The 18,310-nt window shown below is 36.0% G+C and overlaps 1 protein-coding gene across 1 annotated transcript in view; it reads left to right on the top strand.

Annotated features, from left to right (window-relative positions):
- Window positions 1-3,474: 3,474 nt before the first annotated feature.
- Window positions 3,475-18,310, top strand: part of LOC149237687 (trihelix transcription factor GT-1-like) — a 47,952-nt gene continuing 33,116 nt past the window's right edge. The window contains exon 1 of the mRNA XM_089372748.1: window positions 3,475-4,180. Coding sequence (XP_089228874.1) covers window positions 3,712-4,180 — 469 coding nt within the window. The 5' untranslated portion in view covers window positions 3,475-3,711. The remainder of the gene's footprint in view (window positions 4,181-18,310) is intronic.

The following is an 18,310-nucleotide window of genomic DNA, read 5'->3' as shown; positions in this document are numbered from 1 at the left end:
ATCTTGGTTGCTAGAGTCCCAACATAAGATTATAAGAAGTCGATGGGAACTTGGAGAATACACTTCAGCAATTCGATTTCCTTGGCAAATCGGTTTCTAGAAAGCAACAATAGTTTCCAGAAAGCCAGAGATCGAAGCAGGGATAGTGAGGGGCAAGGATAGTGAAGTTGGAGGAAGTTTTCCAGAGGCAACATGTACATTTGGAGAGAGGTCGAGATATCTCTAGGAGGCTGTGTAGAGCCTTAAGAAGGCAGTTCGATTTGCTAAAGAGGGCAGACATTTTCAGTTCTAGAGGTCGGACAAAGGTTCCAAAGTACCAGAGAGACGTTTTTTCAGGCAACAATAGGTAGGACGACTAGACTGGCAGTCGATTCAGGTAGCATGTGTGCTTGCCAGCTCTATTGTGACGCAGAGCCAACACAGGCCTAATTGGACGACTTGCTTTTTAGGGGCAGCCTAGTGCCAGAAAAGCCCGAAGTGAGGGTAATTTCCCTCTAGATATTTTTGCTAGTATTTTCTCTACAAGATAGTTAGATTTCAACATCTGGATTGTACTCAGGATTTCTCACTGCTGTATAACAATAATAATAATGGTGTCATTTTTATTGTCATTTTATGTGTGTGTGTGTGTGCTAGAATTTTCTCAGTTTCCAATGCTATTATTTTTCCACAATTTATTTGTGAAAACCAAAGTATGAATTATTTGGTATTTGTCGTGGCAAACTGCAAATAAATGGTTAAATAAAATTAACAATTAGGAAAATAATTTCTAGTTGCTGTGATAGATGAAATTTTTCACACCTTGAAGGGCATGGTAGAGTCCATGTGATATGCTTGAATTTCACACATGATTTGTAGTTTTCAAATCTCATTTAGGTCTTGGCTCTTGGTGCCAATGGATTCTTTCTTGTGAGTTTGGCATGCACGAGTCCCTAACATCTCGATGGTAGAGAAGTATGCGAGATATATGGATGAAGTTGATTTACTTAGATAAATTGGTTACAAATGCACGCTTGTTGACAGAACTATACAGAGTTTTGGATGCTTTACGTGAGAGTAAGAGAGATCATCGTCATCAATTTCGTTTTGTAGTTTCATTGCATAATATACATTGACACCATTTGGTATTTCCTCATCAATGTTGTGCTCAAGTTACAATTTTACAATAGTGATTAAGCACAAACATTATTTGAACGGTACTGTCTTCCTACACAAATTTGCAAAAGAGTTTTTTCATTATTCAACTATGTTTAGTTCTAGAATTTTGTAATTTGCCTTTTATTAGTTAAAAAAATATTCAAAGAGATTATATTAAAAAACAAGAGATACAATATTTTTACATGTGAAGGATAATAATAATAATCTAATTTTAAGTTCACTACTAAGTTAGACACCAAATTGATGTATGCTATTCCCTAGATTTAGAGACAAGGGACCAACATCCACACAATGATTTTACTACTAAAATTTACTTACTCTTAACAACGAGATATAATCAAATTCTACATAAAAAAAACTTTGGCTAAATGATTTGACTTTGAAATTGTAAAAAAATATCCAATATGAAATCTTTAATATTACTATCTTAAAAATATAAACATATAAATTTTATTATAATTTAAGTTTTATATATGGTAAAATGAAATTCTATAAATTTTATAAAATTAAAAATTGAATAAAAATTCAATTAAAATCTTTCCCATAAAAAAACTTTAATTTTAAATTTCTATCATGAATTATAAAAAAAATTAAAATGTAATTAAAAAATTTACTCATTTTTGAAAATACAATTTTTGGGTTTTAACTTTAATTTATATAAATTTATTTTGGGTTTTAACTTTAATTTATATAAATTTACTATTATTTAAGGTTTAAATCTATTAGAATGAAAATTTTAAAATATTGTGTAATTTAAAATGAAATAACAATATTAAAAATTGGATTAAAAATTTCAAAAATAATTAAAAATTTATATTATATAATGTGAAAAGATTAAAATTTTTTATTACGTCAATAGGGGTTTTCCAATTTAGTATAGAAGAAATATTGTAATACCCTGTTATATTATATTTATCTAAACATTTTAAATCATTTAAATTATATAAACCTAAAAATAAATAAAATAAATAATTAAATCTCTCTATATCCATATTAATTTTAATTTATCAAATATTAATTAATCTATCAAATATTCAGACACTTTAAATGCAAGCGAAAATCTTTTTTCAAATTTTAACTTCAAAATAAAGATTCACAATGTGAGAAATATAATCTTTCTCATAAGTAACTTATATATATATATATATATATATATATTTTTTGATATGTGTCACTTGGTTTTGACTAATTCTTGGGTGGTGAATGTTTAGTGTTTTTTGTTTTTGTTTTTGTTTTTTTTTTTTTTTATATAAATATTTAATTCTCACCATTTATGATATAAGTTAAAAATCGGAGTCATCTAACGAGGAGGATTGTGTGGAGGGCCAAAAATGGCCGGAATCCGGTAAAAATAATTCAAAAAATCTTGTAGACACAGTGTTTGAATCGTGTTTTTGATGGTAGAAATGGATTCAACACCATCAAAAATGCCTGGGACACCTAAAAATTCGAAGTTTAACAACTATAATTTGGATTTACAAAAATCCTTGCCGGATTTTCTCTAAATATGACCGGAATTTCCATAACTTTGCGGGGAGTTCCTCTGGCTAGTTAGACTACGACTTAAAAATCAAGCTCAGTCATTATTGTTAAGTATTTTGCCAGGAGGTTACATGGGTCTATTCTCGAGAGACCGTTGGGGTTAGACCATGCTAGTTGGACGAAGGGCTTTAAAATATTCCCTTTGGAATTGATCTGCCCAGATTTTCCGTGGATGTATATATAAAAAAAATCAAGGAGCATATTTAATATATATATATCCACGGAAAATTTGGGCTGATCAACTCCGAAAAGAATCTTTTAAAGTCCTTCGGCCAACTAGCATGACCTAACCCCAAGAATGTCTAGAAAAATAATCCCCTTTGACCTCTTGACAAAATACTTAACAATAACAACTAACCTTGATTTTTAACCTATATCATAAATGGTGAGAATTAATTAAATATTTATATATATAAAAAAACACTAAACATTAACCACCCCAACCTACCTTGATTTTTAACCTATATCATAAATGGTGAGAATTAATTAAATATTTATATATATAAAAAAACACTAAACATTAACCACCCCAACCTAAAGAATTGGTCAAAACCAAGTTACACGTATCATATAAAAAATAAATTAAAAGGAAAATATTTTCAAGGATGCCCAGCTTGGAAACAAATTCTTAAATCATGCTAATTAAGGGTGAAAATTATCCCCCCTAAATCTATTCCCAATCTAATAGAGAAAGTGGTCAATTAATACGCTTGCTTTTCCATTTGAAACCGTTCAAAAAAAATAAGGTCCTAGCTACAACAATATATATCACTATCAAAATCCGCATTAAAATTCCATTTTGTGTTCAATCCACTGCGTTCGAACCCCGAATTCAGGTTCACTAACTAGGGTATGCTCTGCACTGCTCTGTGGAGAGTATTTTTCATTCCTTTCTGTGCCCGGTCACCATTCTCGGCCTCTAAATTCTTGAAAAATTAGGCCCAGTAGTACCCTGTTCGCACCCAATTCGAGCTAAAGATTCGAACCTGTGACCTACCTCTGGCCAACGCCATGGAAGCGATTCCCAATGGCGTGCCCCCGCTTCCGCTGGCCATGCCCTTCCAACAACAGCAGCAGCAGCAGCACCACATGGTCCTCACTGAGAGTAGCGGGGATGACCACGAGCTGAGGGCCCCTAAGAAGAGGGCTGAGACATGGGTTCAAGACGAGATTCAAACCATGCTCACCTACAGAAAAGAGTTAGAGAGTCTCTTCAATACTTCCAAGTCCAACAAGCACCTATGGGAGCAGATATCGCAGAGAATGAGGCAGAGGGGTTATGACAGGTCCCCCACCATGTGCAAGGACAAATGGCGGAATCTCCTCAAGGATTACAGGAAGCTCAGGCACCAGCAGAAGCCTGACACGCCCAAGGTAGGATATTATAAGGATATCGAAGATGTCATGGTCGAGAGGGCCAAGCATACGCCGCATCGGAGCCCTGTGAAGTACGAATCTACGATTCAGATGGTGCCCAAAGGTAAGCGAATCTTCATGCTTTTTTTGTGTTTTGCATTTTGAATTTTTTTATAGTCCTACATGGAAAACTTTTGGGTGATTTGAACCTTTGGCAACGTGTAAAATTGGCGTTATTACTTTAAATGTGAACACTGTTGATTGTTCTGTGCGGGGGTTGAGGGGTTGTGCTATGAAGCCTAACTGTGGGGCCAGTACTACTTGAGATTTGAATTTGGAACTCTACCTTTGATGGACAATGTCTCTCCCAAATGATTATGCGGTATCCCCTGGGTAAAATTGGTTGTTGTTGTAATTAGTTTGTGTATTTTTGGGGGAACTTTTTGCTTACTTGGCATGTTATCTGAAAGAAATTTCAGATGTCTCGTTTTGTTTTTGAAGCTGTTGAATTTTTGCCCCATGGAAAATTGTTTTACTATTCACTATCACTTAGTTCCTTCACTGTGATCGAGGACTAGGTGGAGGAGACGACTCTTCTACCCACTTCTTCTGGCCTTGGCTTTTAGTTCCAGCCCCTCTTGACATGTACTCGATGAGAATTCGATAATGTATTCCATATGTCTCTCTGTTACAGAGTTAGTTTAAAAAAATTGTTCTTCGATGTTCTATTGTTGCTGTTATGGTAGCTATAGGAGCTGCTTTTGCACTCCCGATTTGTATTATACTGGTTGTACTTTTTCCGTTTGATGGACCTACTTATGTGGTCTTTTATTGGGCATTAGTAAAATCATATTATTTTGTCTACTGCACTATCATCGTGGAAGTCCAAGGCGAATTGTTTCTGTTCTTTGCTAAGAATAGGTATGTTCAATGTAAAACTGATCTGTAACTCCCAAAATTAAATGCATCCATCACCAAAAATTGACCATCCCCTTGTGTATGTAAGGCAAATTGTTTCCCTTCTTTACTATGAATTGGTATGTTCAAAGGAAAATTGTTCTGTAAACATTTTCTCAGAAATTAAATGCAAAATCATTGCCAAAATTTGTATACAGCATTGCATTATTCTTTTTGAATGCATGCTACCTTTATCTATGGCTCTAATTTATATAACCAGAAAGTTCACCGAAGGATGTTGTACTATATTGAATGATCCTTCAAACTATCTGTTGCTTATGGTGGGTTGCTTCGATCATATGAGGTTGCCTTTATGTAACTTATACTAAGGATACTAAGGATTCTCATGTCTGTTGGTATCTAAACATGCTGGGAATTCAACCCAAGACCTACCCCCGTTTGGTGAACTCTGCTCTATCGCTGAGCAAGATGCCCATTGATGACTGACATTTTAACAACTTGAACTAATCGTGCATGTTGCTACCTCTATATTCTAATATCCTCCTTTAAGCCACACTAGCTCTTGCCACCTAGCTACCATAACCTCCCTGGCTTTTATACTCTAGTGGAAACTCGACAAGCTAGGAATCAAACCTTGGAGCTGCCACATCCAATGGGTTGCTCTGCCACTGAATTACATTTCCCTTTCATCATGGACACCCTCAATGGTTTAATCTAAAGGTGGACACTGCTAGCTCCAATGACACGTGACTTCTTTCCAACCACATTTCCTTTTATCAATATTTATGCTTATGTAAAATGTTTTGGTCCTTAAATGTTAGAGTCACTTGAAAGATATTTGAGATGTCTCTCATTCTCCCTACTTTATGCTAGGATGTTCATGGGGAATTTGACTTTCCTTATTTATCTAGAATCTGGATTCTCAATTTCATTTCCAAATAGTAATTTCTGTGTTTGTTATAGCAGTAAATAGCATCAGTGCTAATTCCAGTCTCATGCTACATGCATGAACTTGTTGAGGAATCCAGTTGATCACTTCTATTTTCTTTTTTCTTTGCTCGCTTATTGTTTATGTATTGGTCCTCTAGGAAGGTCTGAACTTTGGACAAGAAGAGTGCAGACAACGGGGCTAAGGATGCAACGTGTGCTGCTTACTTTATCCTTTGTTAGGAATTGAAATTGCCTGCATTGAGCAAGAAATAATGCAGCGACTGTAAACACAAGTTGACATGGGTAGTTGAATTTTTTCTCTAGGGCATAGCTTAGAATAATTTTCATGTTTTTCACAACATCAAAACATTATTAGTATTATTTAACATTCATATTATTAAACAGTGATAAGAAAATCATTCATAAGCATAAAAAAGCAGTAGTAAATCATAGTAGAAATATCAAGAAACCATGAGACAAGGGACACAGAAATTAGGCATGCAGCTAGGGCAAAACCCACAATGGAAAAACTCAGAATGCTTTCCTTATGAGAGAGAGAAAGTTCCATATTCATCAATACAACAAAAATAACCATAACAAAATGATAGTCAAACTAGTAACCAAGATCATGATCAAGTGCCATGACAAAAGGCAAGTTCCTGAAATTTCAACCCTCTTCAAATTTCGTCCACCTCCTGAAATTTTGGCCCTCCTGTAATTTTGTTAGATCAAAGATGTGTGAGACAAAATTTGATGTGTCCAAATGAGGAGAAACAATATCCTTTATACAGCCTTCAAGTAGGAGTTGAATGGGTGCCTCTTAAGGGCCCAATTGAGCTAATAAATTTGGAGGCAAATTTAAAAATTCAAATTTCCATTTATTTTTCAAGTTGAAAATACCGACCATGGCTACCATATTTTTCTTAAAAATTCAAATTTTCATTTATTTTTCAAGATGAAAATACCGACCGTGGCTACCATATTTTTCAATGTTCCCTCTTAGCCAGGGAGGTACTTTTCATTCTCTCTCAAGATCAATTGTCCTGACCAATCATAGGTCTCATAGCCCACAACCTAAGGAAGAGATCACAAATACAAATCCCTCTTTGTCAAGATCAATCTCCCTAATCAATTATAGGTCTCACAACCCACAACCTAAGGGAGAGATCATTAGTCTCATTGTAAGGAAAGATACATAACATCCATCTCAAATCATCTCCCCAACCACAAGGTCTCACAACACACAGCTTAAGGGAGGAACCAACAATACATCTCTTGGACCATAAAGTCTCACAGCACACAACCTACAAGAGGAATCAACAATACATCTCTTGGACCACAAGGTCTCACGACACACAACCTAAAGGTGGAATCAACAATACATCTCCCTGACGACAAAGTCTCATGGCACATAGCCTACAAGAGTAATCAACAATACATCTCTTGGACCACAAGGTCACATGACACACATCCTATAGGAGGAATCAACAATACATCTCCCAAATTACAAGGTCTCACGATACACAACCTACAGGAGGAATCAACAATACATCTCCTAGACCATAAGGTCTCATGGCACACAGCCTACAGGAGGAATCAACAATACATCTCCCGAACCACAAGGTCTCACGGCACAACCTACGGAAGATGGTCCTAATTATGATGCTATGTAATGAGTGCTCCCTCTTCAAGGGGATTCTCAGTTATTCTAGTTTCTTCACATAAACATCAACAACCATTTCATCATTAGAAATGTAGCCATGGTGGATCTCAAATATTTCAGCAAACAACATTTAGCTTCAGTCGGAGCTTCTTTTAGAAGCAAACATCAACAAATAATGACAGACTTCAACAATGGCTTCTCATAGAGGCAATCATCAGGAACCATAATAGAGTCCTACAGACAATAAGTGGCTTCTCACAGAAGCGAATATTAGTGGCTTCTCATAGAAGGGAATATCAATATCCATAGTCGAATCCAACAGAGAATAAGTGGCTTTTCACAGAAGCGAATATTAGTATCCATAATTGAATTTAGCAGATAATAAGTGGCTTCTCACAGAAGCAGGCATCAACAACCATAGTAGAATCCAAGAGACCATAATCGAGTCACAAGAGGCTTCAACGGAAACAAACATCATCAGATAGATCAATGAACCAATCAGAGAATCAACCAAGTCAATATTAGAGTCTTGCAACTTCAAATCATTCATCGTGGAGATGTCGATGGACCTACAGTCCATTGTGCCAAAGATATGACCAAGCTCATGCCTTTATAAAAGCATCTCCCTCTTGCACATAAGTCATCTACATAGCAAAAAATCGTGGGCTCATCTTTAGCAAATCTGGATCAACATTAGTCTTCAAAACTTCTAGCCACCTTCATAGAAACTTGTTTCAGTCAGGCTGATCTTGTTTGCTCCCTCTGAGTACAAAGCCTATCACGAGTCTTTTTGTCACATTGTTTGTTGTTTCCAACAATTGCCACATCTTGGCAGTCTCCAATACCTGTAAACCTCACTAGGAGGCTATTGAAGGACAAGAACAACCAAGCAAGCCAAGAGACTCGTAATGAAATAATCAATAGAAACAATCAAGATAATACTTTTTTCTTGAGAGTGTGTCAACTCCCTCTTGATCTTAGCCTTCTCTGATCGAGTCAATCTCATCACATCAAGTAGTCCATACAATCATCAAAGATTTGACATCACTAAGGAGTCCACATCATCAAGGAATCCACATCATCATTAAGGAGTTCTCATCATCAACAAAGAGTTTATGGAGTCCAAGTCATCAAGGAGTCCATATCATCATCTTCATCAAGAGTCTACATCATCAGCGAGTCCATATCTTCATCATCATCAAGTAGTCCACATCATTAAGGAATCATCATCATCATATCATCATGGAGTCCATGTCATCGTCAAGAAGTTGACCTAGCCCATATTATCATCATATCATTATCAAGAAGTTGACCTCGTTTATATCATTATCGAGAAATTCATTCAGGGAGTTTAATCTACATCATCATCAAGGAGTCCACAACAAGGAGTTCTCTTCATCATCATTAAGGAGTCCATATCATGATCCATATCACTAGGAAGTCATATTACTATCAAAGAGTTCACAAGGAGTCCATCATCCACATATTCACATCAACATCAACAAAGAGTTCACATCCACATTATCAAGGTGTTCACATCATCAAGGAATTCATCATTAAGGAGTTCATCATCAATGTATCCATATCATCAAGGAGTCCATCATCCACATCATCAAGGAGTTCACATCATCATCAACAAAGAGTTCACATTCACAGAGTTCATCATCAATAAGTCTATATCATCAAGGAGTCCACACCATTATTAAGTCAACATCATTATCATCAATATCATCAACGTGTCCACATCATGAGTTCACATCATCAACAAGCCTACATTGTTATCATCATCAATGAGTCCACATTATCAACAAGTCCACATTATCATTGAGTCCATATCATCAACAAGGAGTCCTTGTCATCATCAAAGAGTTCACATCATTAGTAACGATTTAAAAATAAAATGAAAAACATAAGATACTTATCTTTTCAGCTCCCTCTTAATCTTTAGCCCTCTTACATTCAACCTGCAAATCAACCTTAACAACAAGATGTCAGATCTTCTTAAGCGGAAGCAATTAATCCATAGGCCCAACCCAAAATAGGGTTATTATTTTATTGGCTAGGGTTATTATTTTATTTTAGGTGCCATCAGGATTTTCTGTCTTGATTCAATCATGGGATAATGTTGGCTCCATTGTATTCAGGCCAGCCTTCTCCAGTGACCTATATGTGTAGAATAGGGTGTCCTCCAAGCAATCACAAACCATAGAAATGATTCCAGACCTTTTCGGATCTTGTCATGCATAGAGAAGACAGGCCTCATTCCTGTTACAATGTCCAGACTTCAACCTAGTTATAATACATTGATCTATATCACATATTTCATAGTGCTTCAGCATGTTCTAGTAACATGTAACTAGTATTCCAATTTTTTGATAAGGCTCATAAATATTTTCAAAACTCCTTTTATATTTTCAGAGAGTAAAGCCTTCATAGCATCTTCACCCTATAAAAATTGAATAACATCACCAAGTGAATTCCAGACAGTCCCGTTATATGATATCCTTCATTTTCTTTTAAATAACTTCTGTAAATAACTTATTTCCAGAGTCAACAGTGTCCAACAATTTCTATGCCTCAACATTGTTCCTTACATATGGAGCTTTGAAACAATTTTTCAGAAGTCTAGATTCTTGAGCTCAATGTCAGCCCTTTTGTAGTGCTTGATCTTATATGTAAAGGAGGGACTTAGATTGATATCTGGATCCCTTAATTTCTTGCTCATACACTACTCAGTCACCCGAGATACTGTAGCCTGTGTAGCAATTTGGTCAAACTACAAATCTCATATAATGAGTTAGGATGTGGACAATGGAGGATAGTACAAATTATAAACAGACACTCTTTCCATAAATATCCTCCAGAATTTCGCAAATTTTCTTGTCACAGAACCCTGAGGAAATTCTCATACCACAGAACATGCATAGAGAAGTTCAAATAGGAAGCTCGCATAAGAGAGATAAATTCTATTCACAAAGCTCGGGTCAAGGATCTCTTTGCACTTCAAGATTTAGTGCCTTTAGATTGCATAGACCACTCACAGGAGTTCGCATACAGAGAATCAACGCTTTAGGATTTATATAGGATGTATCACATATAAGATCGCATCAAAGTCAACTCACATTTATAGGATCATAGTGCCATAAAGACATTCGCATAGCCGCACTAACAGAGTTCTGAGTTAATGATCATAACGAAGAAGTTCTCAGAGAATATTTTATACCAACCACAGGATCGAACCAAGCTTCCATCACAAATACTATTACAGGTACGGCCTTTAATACTGGAGATCAACTACAGAAATTGTTTGCGTCCACCACAGCAGTGGAAAAGAGTCTTTCGATCATTATAAAGGGCTTGAACTTTCACAGACTTAATGCTATCATTTTAGTCCTTGACCAAATAAACCCGGATCATACTCAGAACCATTTGGTCGAATCATAAAGCAGGGTTTAAACTTTAAATCCTTCAAAGGAGCTTGGACAGCCACAAAAGGTTCAGATCGGATGCCAAGCAGGGAGTTCTGGATGGTTTCTGAAACTTGCTCCATCACAATTCATAGGACGAACTTTATTGAACTCAGAAAATGGTCACACAGCCTTGGCAGGAACTACAGGTACACGACTTCAGTTTTGCAAACAGAGATAGGTAGCTTGTTGCTGAGGAGGCTTGCATTTGGAAGATACACAGCCTGTATAAGGAAGGGCTACAGAACTCACAAGAATCTCAGTCTCAGCCCTCTTCACATACCATGCCACAGGGAGAGTTACATACCTTCGGACGTTTGGATGTGTTGCAGATCCAGCCTCCTTTTTCATTGCCATAAACTTTTAATTCAGATCATGGAAGTTAGACTCGAAGGTCCTTTACTGTAGCATAAGCATAAATTTGATCCTCATAGAATCGGACCTCATGGTCCTGTACTGTATCATAAGCATAAATCTGATCCTCTTAGAATTGGACCTCACAGAATTCGCATAGCTCAGATGGAAAAATAATTCACAGGTCTTGACTTTCCTCAAACTGCTCTTCAATGCAGTCCTGGCTCTGATTCCTTGTTGAATTTTTTTATCTAGGGCATAGCTTAGAATAATTTTCATATTTTTCACAGCATTGAAACATTATTAGTATTATTTAACATTTATTTTATTAAACAGTGATAAGAAAATTATTCATAAGCATAAAAGAGCAGTAGCAAATCACAGCAGAAATATCAAGAAACCATGAGACAAGAGATACAGAAATAAGGCACACAGCTAGGGCAAAACCCACAATGGGAAAACCCAGAAATGCTTTCCTTATGAGAGACAGAGAAAGTTATAGATTCATCAATACAACAGAAATAACCATAACAGAATGATAGCCAAACTAGTAACCAAGATCATGATCAAGTGCCATGACAAAAAGCAAGTTCCTGAAATTTTGGCCCTCCTAGATTGTCGGCCAATCGGCCACCTCCTGAAATTTCGCTGGATCAGAGATGTGTGAGACAAAAGTTGATGTGTCCAAATGAGGAGAAACAATCCCCTTTGTAGAGCCTTCAAGTGGGGCTCGAATGGAGCCCACTTAATAAATTTGGAGGCAAATTTTAAATTTCAAATTTCCATTTATTTTTCAAGATGAAAATACCGACCATGGCTACCATATTTTTCAACAGTAGTAACCTTAGGGGCTTACCTTATCTGCTGCTAGTAAGTTAAGATATACGCTGCGTGTGCAATGGAAATTACAACATAAAATTTGAAAAGTTAATTTGCCTCTCTCAATGCCCTAGAGAAAAGCCACTTGAATATAAGTTGAGTTCATATGCTTTTTAGTCTACAACACAATGCAAGTGAAATCATGCTGACATGTTATCTTTCCCTTACTGAAGAAACCTTGGATAAGGAAACAAAGAAACTTCTCCATATTTCACTTTTCAAACTGTCCACAAAACTGGGGATGGACAAAATGACCATGCATCTTTGGGTAAATGCCCAAGCTGCTCATCCAAATGAAAGAGAGTTATGATTCATGAAGGTTCGTGGATTGTTTACTAATTAAATCAGCAATTGTGGTTTGCCACTAACGATTCTTTTGTTAAACCCACTTCTCTTATGTTAAAATCATACAATTCACAGATCATGGAGATCAATATTTCATCATAAATAATTATAGATGGAGTTAATGTCAAGAAACCAAAGCATGCACAAGATCCACCTTTGTATATAAGGATGCTGAGCTTATCTCCTTTGCCTTCATCTTCAAGAGTATTTGTTTCTTTCCTGAAAATGATATTTCTGAGAACTGAATAATCAGATCTGATCCAAAAGCAGACACTTCTTTCAGGTTGAATGGAGTGTTGACCTCATGAGAGTTGTTTAGCACCTTCACTTCTGTAAGAAGGAGATGCTTGTCAGTCAGATTGTCTTAAAATCTATCTACATTGCTTAATCCTCAAGAGTATTTGTATCTTTGCTAGAAATGCTATTCTCAAGCACTGAATAACTAGTTCTGATCCAAAAGCGGAGACTTCTTTTAGGTTGAATGGAGTATTTGCCTCATGATAAGTTTGTTTAACATCATCACTTCCATAACAAAGAGATGCTTGTTTGTCAGATTATTTCCATATATATCTACTTTGTCTTCAAGAGTATTTATATCTTTATTAAAAAATGGCAATCCTAGATGAGAATAGTACATCTAGATCTGATTCAAAAGCAAACATTTATTCCAGATTGAACAGAGTAATTACCTCATGAAAAGTTGTTCAACATTGTGTGTGTAATGAGATACTTATAGTTATTAGTCCGATTTCATCCCAAATACTCCTGCCTGCTTGTTGAACAGTGAACCATCAATTTGGTCCCTAAAATGAACCTTTACCATTGAAGGAAATGTGCAAGTAGAGACCTGTAATAGAGATAGACATTGTCTCATAACCTCTTTAGAGACCTAAGGTTTTATTCAAGATCGACATTCATCTCGTAGCCCCTTCACAGAACTAAAATTATTATGGAGACACACATTCCTAAAGATAAACTGCATTCTGCTTATGCCCAGGTGCCATTAATAGGATGTCACTTTACTTTTTTCTTAATTGCTCAAGCGTTTTAGGAAATGGCAAGTGTAAATGCTATGCATAATACCATATAGTATAGACTATCATGTTTACACGTGACTACAAATTTTGACGGTGAACTTCGAATTTTATGTGAAATGATTTGATGATGTGATACCAAACAAAATGACTGGATGAACAAATGCACATTAATACCTAGAACAATGGAAATAAATCTTGGTCAGAGGATCTTTTGCCCCATAATTGAACTTGACCAAAGCTAAGTTAAAAATGCCATAAAGCATACAACATTTACATCAAAAAGACCATTGGTCATAAAATGATTGGGACAAAGGATCTCATGCATGATTGAGTTTAAAAGTAAAAATTACCATCAACCAAAAAATACTACAGGAAATGGTGTTGAGAAATGAACAGCCATGAAGGCTAGTAGATCAAGCCACCTTGTAAGTGGGGAATTTGTTAGAAAAGAAACTTGAGAACTTACTTTGCTCCACTCATTATGTTAGTCTTGGTGTGAGCACTCAATGGAAGAAAATATAGAGGCACAAATTGAGATTTACATTTCTTCCTAGGAGTTGAGTCAACCCTTGGTTGAGCTCGTGAATCCACCTAATCTAAATAAGGTAAGATACTTTTATTAATGGCCAATGAATGACCAAAAAATAGGTCAATGGGATCGAGAGTACATTTGATGAAAATACACAAAGTGTGTGTGCAAAAGCACTTTGTAGGTCCATGATAAAAGCATAAGAAGATAATATCTAAGTGTTTAGCTATGGGAATAAATTCTAATAAAAAGTATCTGATAGAGTGCAAGTACAACAAAAATGCTTTTAAAGCTATTAACACTGAGGAACTCTTAATGTTTGGCTAGTTGGAGTAGGATGTTGATGATGAGTGACATTGAGTGGTAGGTTCTTCATCGGAGTCATCAATAATTGTGTGCGTGTTGATGCACTAGCAAGTTGATGTCCTCCATGGAGAGGGAACTTAACTTCAAGATAGTCGGGACATTCGAAAGAAATGCTCGTTTTAGTGGATTTTCAAAAAAGCCAATGAAATTTGTAGGAGGAAATGTAGGAGGAAGATTGTCTTCATCTGCAATAGGGTTTTATTTACCATTGTTAGGGGATGAGATGTCCATTTGGAAAAAGAAGATATCGTAGACTCTTTGGGATATTTTACCTAGAAAATCCTCCTTTTGATAAGTTGATTGTTGGTAAAAAGAGACCAACTTGAGCTAATGACCTCCCATAATTTGCACTTTAGTCCCTCATGGCTTTTGATGCAAAGGATTGATGGATTAGAGTTAACTCAAGTGTTCCTCAAGAAAAGAAGAGAGGTTGGTTTGCTAGTAGCCATTACAGTGAATGCTTGATGTCGATCATTAAAGACAAGCCACCTTCACTAACTTTAGTTGTAGTACTCCTTTAGACCTTATAGTTTCAAGAAACATGATCCTCCAATGCTCTTATATGTAGAAATCTGTCGCGTCCAATCATGAGCAAGAAGAATAGGTTTAGTTTGGTGATAGAATTGCACATGATGGGAATATTTTTGTAGTATATGTCTTGTTCCCATTCTAAACCCCTCCACACTTTATGATGATCTTATCATAAATGTGATTATTGATGCCCATTAAAACTGAAATCCTTGAGATGTTCTTGAATATGATTTAAATGTAGATGGAGCAATATATTAAAAAGATCCCAAACTCTAACAACTCAAAAGACATTGCTATTCTAGAAATCAAGAGGCAAACATAGAAGCCAAATATGTAGAGAATTGCAACCAATAGTGTCGGAGTTGAAATTTTCATTCAATGGGAAAAGCTCCAAACCTGAATCCTTGTACATAGAGGGTGCACCCTTAAAAATCACCTCCCTTTCTTTTGAGCATTTGAACAAGAAATTATAGAAACCATGATGCAATGGGGAGATTTTGATTTTATCATTGATGGAGCTAGACCACAAGGAATCGATGCATGAAACCAAAGATTGAAAGGATGGATTTTAGTGGTTGAAATATCTAACAAAAGTCCTTTGACAAAGCTCTTTCACTCTCTTTATGATCCAGTTACAAAGAAGAGGTATCCCTTTGTATCTTGATCCTTGCAAGCATCTTTTACTACCCTTCTATTGAACCTTTTAAGTTATTGACAGGTTTACCATTCACTTCTTCGAAAAACATCCATCTATGTGTATATGTATTTATGGTACCACACACACACACAATATAGGACCTACATGTTTTGGTCGTTGAGGGACTCTCAGGCAACAAGAATCGAAGCCATTGCAATGATAGACCCATCCAAAGGGGGGTAGATTATGTACATGTTTGTAGATTTTAGCGGTCAAATTGGTGCATGGAGGTGGGTCCCCTGTCCCACAAACAAGGGGGTCTCATACACCAATTACAACCATTTCTTGACAATTGAGGTAATTCTAATTATATTTGAGTCTCTTTGAGAATCATAGTAACAAGGTTTGGTACAATCTTCGATTTCTATACAGAAGTAGAAGCGATTAGTTCCTTATGAACTATGATTGACTATGCAACTTGTAAGTATTTTGAAGCTATGATTTTTTTCATTCAACCAACAAGATCTGTAGGATCATTTCAATTAGATGTACAAGGTGTCCAATCCCTAATCTCTAGTTTTATGAATGCAATGGCCAAAGTTGAATGAATAGTTTAACTCAAGTATATTATAGTAATTTGGTTAAATTAAGCAAATGTAGTGTAGACATAGTAGAAGATAATTTCACTCTTTGAACTTGATGGTGTTGAGAAATCTAGGGCATTAAGTATTAGGTGAGTTCTCTTCAATTAGTAACATCATGTGAGCATTTTTACTTCTTTAGATTAGGATCTTCTTTTACTTAAGTTATTATTGTTCTTCTTCATCAAACAGCTACCAATGCAAGAACATAAATAGACAAGAGACACAGAATGTAGGCTATGAACCAGGGCCAAAACCTCTCATTCTTTGAGAGGAAAACCAACACAAATTCTTCTTATAGAGATTCCAATTGACGAATACCAAGACCAAGACCCTTGACCTATTTGCCACTCTAAGACCATGACACTAGTTCGCTTGACTGTCAACCTTTTGCTTTTTTCCTCTTCCACTTCGACCTTCACATTGAGACTACATCACTGAGACATTCACTGTGATAGTAATGAGATAGCATCGAGATACATCACTGTAACATCATCAAAAACCTCATCACTGCTTGAGATCTTCATTACTGTAATACTACCGAGATCTTATCACTTGTAGGAGCACCAATACCTCATGAACTATAATGATACCCAAATTGTGATATCACCGAGACTATGACTTGAGCGAAGTTAAGACTGTGATAGCACTTGATCTTTCTTTTTGTGGTAGAACCGAGACCCTTTCATTGAAGTGACATCGAAACAGAAATTGCACCAAAACTGTGAGAGTACTGGACTGTGGGAATACCGAATCTGTGAAGTTGGCATAACACCGAACTGTAGTCTTCCCATATCATCGCACTGTAGTCTTCCCATATCATTGAATTGTAGTCTTCTCATAACACCAAATTGTAGTTTCTATACCCTTGTCTGAATTGTGTTTCTCTGTTATGGCACCGAAACTTCCTCTCTGAAATAGTCATCCAAATTTTAGAGGTGATCCGAACTTCTACCCTGTGGAATAGGCCGAGCTACCTATTTATAGTAGTCTGCTTATGAATTTAAGCCAACATGACCTTATGAAGGGATGTGTCTCTAATTTAGGCGAGCTGACATGAATTTTCTACTTCATCTTGAGGCTGACTTGAAGAGGAGTAACTTGTTCTTGTCTTGGAGGGCTATTGACAATCCTATAGACTTATATACATTTGTAACATGCCCAAGAAGGGTTCTTCATACATGACATTGATTCTTTTTTACAAATCCTAAAGGCTCACAATGGGAGCCATCTAAAAACGCATGAAGCAAGCATTACAATAATAATTTTATTTTGCTTCTTTACATCTTTTACAAAAATCGCAATTACATGTCATTATGAAGACTGAACCTAGTTACACTTTTCAACAGTTGGAGTCCAAAGAAATTGAGATGGTAATATGGTTAACATTGTGATATTTAATGTAGCAAGGATTGACCAAAGTGACTAGTAATACTTAATATATCATTGAAAGCATATCATCCTCATTCTGCAAGGGTTAGAGGTACCAATAATTAATCTATATGAATTGTGGCCATCTTAAGACATGTAGAACCATGTGTCGTGGATATCCTCATCATTTGAATCTCTTTTACATCTTCTCAAGGATAGTCATTTAACTATTCACTTGTCTTCAAACAATTGACTTGCAGCCTATAGTACAAGGCCTTGAAAAAGAGGATGCCTTGAAAGAGGGAATGTTTGGTATATACAAGGTGAGGTTTGGAAGCTTAACTGTATGCAAATGACAAAAGGTTTAGTGCTAGAATAAGGTTTATTACTTGCAAATTTTATGCAGATGTAGGGTTTTATGTAATCATTGAGGTTAATATCAAGCATGGATATAATATCTTTGTAATAAGGGTTTAGAGCTCACTAGTTGTTTTACTTGCATGTTAACCCTTGGCACGTTACATTGTCGTATTAGATGTCCCATTAACCAGTGTATCTACAATTTTGTACACTAACTTTTCCTTAA

The sequence above is a fragment of the Pinus tabuliformis genome, chromosome 8, assembly GCF_031772625.1.
Source record: "Pinus tabuliformis cultivar Carrire ecotype Pingquan chromosome 8, CPIR1, whole genome shotgun sequence".
In the NCBI taxonomy this organism is placed as follows: Eukaryota; Viridiplantae; Streptophyta; class Pinopsida; order Pinales; family Pinaceae; genus Pinus; species Pinus tabuliformis.
This window is presented reverse-complemented; position numbering and strand designations above follow the sequence as displayed.